The following is a 6,270-nucleotide window of genomic DNA, read 5'->3' on the forward strand; positions in this document are numbered from 1 at the left end:
TCTGGTGGAAATCGGACTGGTGGCGGATATATGCTGCAGGTGGACTCGGATTGGCGTGATGGCGGCGGATATGTGGTGGTGTATATGGACTCGGATTGGTGGTTAATATGGCAGCGACGATGAAGTTGGTGTGGTGGTGGTATATGACAGCAACGATGATGATGCGGTGGTGATATATGGCAGCGGCGACGTGACAACCAATGAACAGAACTCGAAACTCTAAAGGACTACTCCCTCCGTTCGGATTTAGATGTCGCAACGTTTTTTTTGCGAAAACCCCCTCCATCTATTTCCGACCGAACCCACGGTCCTCGACCTCACTCTCTTCTCCGGCTGGCCGCCGCGGTCCGTACGGTGCTTTTCTCCGGCTCGCCGCCGCGCTGCCGCCGCGCTCTCCCCCCTCCCCTCCCCTCCCTACCTTCTATCGCGTCGCCGCGCTCTCCTCCCCCACCTTCGGTGGCCTAGCCACGCTCCTCTCCTCCTTCCCGCGGCGACGGATTGGGTTCAAGCTTCGACCTTTGAGTTCAAGTCGGCGACGGATTCCGTCGATGCGAGGCCTTCACCGCCGCCAAGCTCCTGGCGCCGGTGGCCGCGAGCTTCAGGGGAGACCCCATCCTCTCTCCCTCCCAGATCCACCACGCAAAGCTCGCCTCGCTCGCGCCTGCTCTGCTCCGTGCCCCCGACGCTCCGTGCCCTCGCGCCTGCGCCTGCTCCGCTCCGTGCCCCCGACACCCCTGCTCTGCTCTGCCATGGAGGATGCGCTCCGCCATGGAGGATGCTGCTCCACCCCGCCATGGAGGATGCTGCTCCACCCCTGCGCCGCTCCGTGCCCCCGACGCTATGGAGGACGCCGCTCCATCCCTGCTCCAGCCTCAAGGTACTCCACCCCTGCTCAAGCCTGAAGGAACAACCATGGAGCTGCTTGTGAATGTTGTGCTGCTGTTCATCTCTGAATGTTGGGCTCCATATCTGAATATTGAGTGCTCCTGCATATTCTGAATTACTAGTGCATCCAGGAATCATTTAAGTTATGAACCATTGCATATTCTGAATTTTGTTCTACTCGTTATGGTAGTGTTACTGCTAGATGATGATGCCATGCTCTATGTTGTACTCGATGTTTCAGACTGCATAAAAGTTCTGCATTGCCACTGAACTGGAGCATTTTTTGGTCGCCGCCTTGCTTGCGGGTTGCGCCGGCATAGGGAGGCCACGAGGACCATGTTGGCGACGTCGATCGGTTGGTCGCCCTGCATCTCAAGTAAGCAAGGAGGGAGCTTGCTGCCATCAAGATCACCTGGTACTCCTCCCAATCCTGAATCCAATCTTATTACCTTACCTACAGTAGCAATCTCAAAACTACGTAGTCCTGAATTTTGGCAACTCATCATCTGAAACAATACATACATTCTGTTTTCTTTCTTGACATTACATAACATCCCTTCCTTTAATACCAAGGCCATCAAATACCAACTGAACAGTCACTGCCCAGTTTTTGATGATCAAAAACCAGTCCTCAACCTGCAAGTTTGTTTCATAAACTGGGCAGTGGCTGATGCATTTGGAAGTTTTGACCTATAAATAGACCCCATTTTCATTTGGAACCAGCATTCTTCATAGACATAGGATTCTTGTTACATGAAGACCATCAAATGCCAAATGAACTGTCAATTTTATATCATCGATGATTAATTAAAAACTAGTCTTGAACCTGCAAGTTTGTTTTTTAATTCCCTAAATAATCTCTTCCAACTTGCAAGTTTTGACACATGCAGTACTCCAAATTTAGGAGTACATCTCAAGTAAGCAAGGAGGGAGCATCTCAAGATTCAGTGTAACAAAGATTAGATTCTACAGTACATCAATGTAACAAAGATTAGATTAACTATAATTAGTCAGATATAATTAGTCAAGCTCTCTGTTTGGAGTACATATAATTAGTCAGATGTGATCCAGTAAGTTGAGATACTTGACTATATCCGGTAAGTTGAGAAACTTGAGTAGATTTTAAAAACACTTTGCTGAATCTACTCCAGGAGTATATGCACCATGTAATCCAGTAATCATCTGACTACCCTTGCTTAATTCCCCAATCGAGTCCTGAGCATCTCAAATGGGGATAATGTTGGTGATTTGGGTGACAACATGGGGAGTACCTTCAGAATACACAATATAACCAACAGTAGAGAATAGATGAATCGATTGTCAGTTGATTGTAGCACTAGCTGACCCCAAGTAAAGAAGAGCTGCTCTTTTCCTGCTGCTTGGAGGCTGCTGGTGCTCTTTTATTGCTACTTGAAGGCTCCTGGTTCTCTTTTCCTGCTGCTTGGAGGCTACTGGTACTCGAAGGGTGTTTCTGCCGCTTGAAGGAGGTGCCTGCTCTTTTCCTGCTGCTCGGAGGCTGCTCGTGCTCTTTTCCTGCTGCTTGAAGATTGTTGCTGCTCTTTTCCTGCTTCTTGGAGACTGCTGGTACTCGAAGGGTGTTTCTGCTACTTGAAGGCTCCAGGTTCTCTTTTCCTGCTGCTTGGAGGCTGCTGGTACTCGAAGGGTGTTTCTGCTTCTTCAAGGCTGCTGCGGCTCTTTTCTTGCTGCTCTTTTCCTGCTGCTTCTACTCTTTTTCTGCTGCTAAGATTGCTTCTGCCTCTTTTATAAAGGCTATGGTCTGTTCAACTAGCTCACAGTCGATAGATAGAGCTATAGGAAGTCGTCCTTCTGCCTGCCGGCGTTCCTTGTTCATGTGAGGGATCGAGTAGTTTATCGCTCCCTTGTTTCTCATTACTTCTCGGATGCATGACTGCAGCGTCACGAAGCTTCTAGCTAGCTTATCAACCGGGTAGTTTCGATATTCCTCCTCCACACCTTCTATCAGTTCCCTGATGCTTTGAGGTGCTCTGCTATCAGTGTGGGACTGGAGAGACCTGAATATGCAGAGATCAAGAATGTTCATGTCGGGACTGTTTGGAGGCTGTTGAAGCAACTTAATATCCAAATCAGTTTGTTCTATGACTTGTCGGAAAACCGGGTCATCGGGAAGAATATGTGGCGTGGCATTATCTTGTTGGATATAGATTGTCTGTCCTTCATCTTCGTCCGGCCAGCGCTCTTGGATCGCAGGAATAAGTTTCTCACACATGTAATACCTCATTACATCTCGTGTGACTTTCAATGATTTGAGCTCGAGCGTCCCTTTATCTCTGTTTTCACTGGTTCTTTGAGCAGGAGACTCTGTGACAAAAGCCCAAATGCCGAGCTTTCCATCAAAAGTGACCTCACCACCTTTGCCGTATCTTGGTTTAGCCACGACTGCGAGAAACATCACCTTGGCGATGCTATCCTTATGATGCAAGGTGCGCAAGGGGTCGGGTTCTTCGGGAAGCAAATAGTAGTTGTTCACCTCCCCAGTCATGTTGAACCACTTTTCATCCATGTAGGCTATGTTGTCTAATTCCCGTGTCGCAGACCAATAATCTTCACACATAGCCAAGCACCATTTCAATCTCTTTACAATGTTGGACAGGTTTAAGTGGGGCCTCAACTTATTACTGTGACGCCTCAAATGACCCCACTCGAACCTTGAGTGTAAGGTCGTGCAGCTTACACCCAATGCCTTTGACAGACCTCGCAATGTTCTCCTTCTGTTCAATGGGATTGTCACCACCCTCGACAGATCCAAATCTTTCCGCTTGCGGCCAACTCTACCTGGCTTTTGATTTGAGACATCAACTTTCTCCCCTTTTTCAATCTGTTTAAGAGCTCTTTCCCATATTCTCTCAACAGTTCTTATGGTTGTATCGAGTAGGCTAGCAATGACCTGCTTGTCTTTTTTCAGAACTTGTCCATTTTGGGTGTTGATCACCATGAGTGCAAAAAAAAATACCATATCTCTCCTCATTTGTGAGTTCCTCATGAATTGGTTTCTGTACAGCACTTGCTTCCTCATGAATTGCTTCCTCTACACCACTTGCTTCTTCATGAATTGGTTCCTCTACACCACTTGCTTCTTCCCCTGTCAAATAAGGAGCAAAAGATAAGTCATGTAGCTATTGCAAATAATAGGAGTAGATCATGAAAATGAAATGCAAATGCAAAAGTTTTGGAGGTAGTACTGTACATGTTGCTTCATTATTGACTGGTTCCTCATTGTTGTATTGTTGTTCACTGTTCTGTTCTTCCTGTTGATCTGCAGGTTCTGAGGCATCATCTTGTGGAGGACTCATGTTAAGATCAATCCCAAACATCATTGCGGCGGTGGAGCACTTGCTCAGGTAACTGTTCATGTTCCAATAAGAAAGAACATTCTGGTCAAGTTAAATCAGCTAAATCAAAGAGGCACCTGAAAATAGTTCTCTCCACAAGAATTGTTTGCTAGACTGATGGTTATTGCTTCATTGGTTATTTGCTTCATTGGTTATTGCAGAACAAGTAGGTAGTGATGGGCTGCTTGCTTGAGCCTACACCATGCTGTCTTTTGTTCAGACTTGAGAGTAAACAAAGAGCAGCTGTTAAAAGCTTTGTTTCTTTTACAATTCCTAGATAAGTGGAACAGTGGAATGACATTTGGCATTCAGGACATGTACCACTTATTTTGCATTCAGGACATGTTTGCAAAATGCATAATGCAAAGGTTCAAGCTCTATTCAAGTTCTGTTTAATCCAGCTTCATTTGGTATTCAAGTTCTGTTTAATACCAGCAGCAATTAAGTTCTCTTTAATTCAGTATTCAGTACAGAACATCAAGTATTCAGTATTCATAAACATCAAGGTGGATCCGGCCGAGCTCTGCCGGTGGCTCAAGAGGAAGATGAGTAAGGATGTCAAGATCGTCTGCCCTCATCCGCCGGTTGCGAATCCTAAGCATGTGTGTATCTATCTTGTTTCTCTCTAGTGCTACCTTCAGATTGAAGGATCATGTGTACCATCAGTATTCCGTGTAATATTAATACCCAAAGGAATGCACTTCTGAATTTGTACCATACTTTGGTTGGTATCCTCTGCAAATAGCAAAAAGGAACATACGTACTGTGTGCTTGCCAGAATGATGATACAGAGACCAAATTGCAACAAAAAGTAGAAACCAGGGAACCTATTGGTCTAAGGCCGTTGTAAAAGAAGAGATCAATCTGCAGCTCCAAACAGTGAATTTGATTGACAGATTTTACAACTTCAGAGAGTGATATTTTTTTCCCTGTTTCCACAATTACCTCCACAACTCAGACTAAACCCCGCTTCTTGTTTGCAGAAAATGATACTGGTTCTGGGAAGCAGCTCAAGAACTGGGAACCGGGGACAATCAAGGGAGGTGATCAGCAACAGTAAGAAGGCTCTGCTAGACAATGCCCTGAGCCAGCCCGACGCGTTCAAGAAACTAGAATCACTCACTCAGTGCCCTGATCTTTCAAGTATTAAGCAATCCAGCAATTAAGAACTCATGATCTGAGTAATTCAATATTCAGCTTTACAATCAAGTTCTTTTTAATTCAGCAGCAACAGCAACAGAGGCGGGGGCGGGGAATACCAGCAGCAACAGAGGCGAGGGCGGGCACGACCTTCGGAGGAGGGCCAGCACGGAGAGGAAGACCCTGGGCTTGGAGGAGAGGTTGAGCAGGGCCAACGCGGCGATGAAGACCCTGGGCCAGAGCGGCGACGAAGACCCAGCGCCGCGACGGCATCCAAAATTGTCCGCGGCGATGGCGGCCAAGGCGGACCAAATCGAGGACCTAGTCGTCGATTTACTGCTTCTTGGCACGATTCAGAGGGAGGTGACAAAGAGGAAGAACTTTAGGAGCAATCCCGCTGCTCAGGTAGGCGAGGGCACACCCATGGCAGCTGCGCAGCTGTGCGGCGGCGCAAGGCGCCTCCGTGGAGGTCCTGCGCGTCTCCTCCGCGACGACGCAGGTCGTCTCCTGCACAGGCGGCTTGGGTCCTACGACGCGCGGAGACTCTCTCTGGGTGCTAAGGAGAACGGGGGAGGAAGACGGGGGATGGTGGCCGGAGCCGGCGACGCGCGAGCGACGGTGGAGAAGTGAGGAAGAAGACGGGGGCGTTTTTCAAATGATTCAAAAGTATAAGGACATGTTTGCAAAATGCATAATGTACAGCAGCCGCGACATCTAAATCCGAACGGAGGGAGTAGATGCTAAGACCAGCAACTTGACACGACGATACAACCGCAAATTCAACAAAGCAAATACATAAAAAGATTATGCAAAGGCTCAGATTGGTTCGGATAGGATGAACTAACCCTAAATTTTTTTGGCTTTTTCATGGACT

General features: G+C 47.4%; 1 protein-coding gene and 1 long non-coding RNA gene across 4 annotated transcripts; one reads left to right on the plus strand and one right to left on the minus strand.

Annotated features, from left to right (window-relative positions):
* The first annotated feature begins 761 nt into the window (after positions 1–761).
* On the plus strand, positions 762–6,037 carry LOC119354462. 3 transcript variants are annotated; one of them, XM_037621189.1, is made up of 5 exons: positions 762–877; positions 1,127–1,300; positions 4,187–4,858; positions 5,240–5,399; positions 5,482–6,037. In XM_037621189.1, the coding sequence occupies exons 3-5, from the start codon at positions 4,610–4,612 to the stop codon at positions 6,024–6,026; spliced, it is 954 nt and encodes a 317-aa protein (XP_037477086.1). In that variant the 5' UTR covers positions 762–877; positions 1,127–1,300; positions 4,187–4,609; the 3' UTR covers positions 6,027–6,037. The 3 variants fall into 3 exon arrangements, with proteins under 3 accessions (XP_037477086.1, XP_037477088.1, XP_037477087.1); XM_037621191.1 differs by having other exon boundaries at positions 5,485–6,037; XM_037621190.1 differs by lacking the exons at positions 762–877; positions 1,127–1,300 and adding an exon at positions 2,248–2,372.
* On the minus strand, positions 3,868–5,541 carry LOC119354464. Its single transcript, XR_005170948.1, has 3 exons — positions 5,516–5,541; positions 4,112–4,269; positions 3,868–4,006 (listed from the first exon to the last, which is right to left on the minus strand). It is a non-coding gene; the product is annotated as an uncharacterized LOC119354464 (long non-coding RNA).
* Positions 6,038–6,270: the final 233 nt, after the last annotated feature.

The sequence above is a fragment of the Triticum dicoccoides genome, chromosome 2A (genome assembly GCF_002162155.2).
Source record: "Triticum dicoccoides isolate Atlit2015 ecotype Zavitan chromosome 2A, WEW_v2.0, whole genome shotgun sequence".
NCBI lineage: Eukaryota > Viridiplantae > Streptophyta > Magnoliopsida > Poales > Poaceae > Triticum > Triticum dicoccoides.

Bases quoted from the DNA above. Each gene is read 5' to 3' on its own strand.
- LOC119354462 (XM_037621189.1), top strand. From the start codon at position 4,610: ATGCATAATGCAAAGGTTCAAGCTCTATTCAAGTTCTGTTTAATCCAG. The intron at 4,859-5,239 runs GTGTGTATCTAT...TCTTGTTTGCAG, and splicing joins CGGTTGCGAATCCTAAGCAT to AAAATGATACTGGTTCTGGG. The intron at 5,400-5,481 runs GTATTAAGCAAT...TTTTTAATTCAG, and splicing joins TCAGTGCCCTGATCTTTCAA to CAGCAACAGCAACAGAGGCG.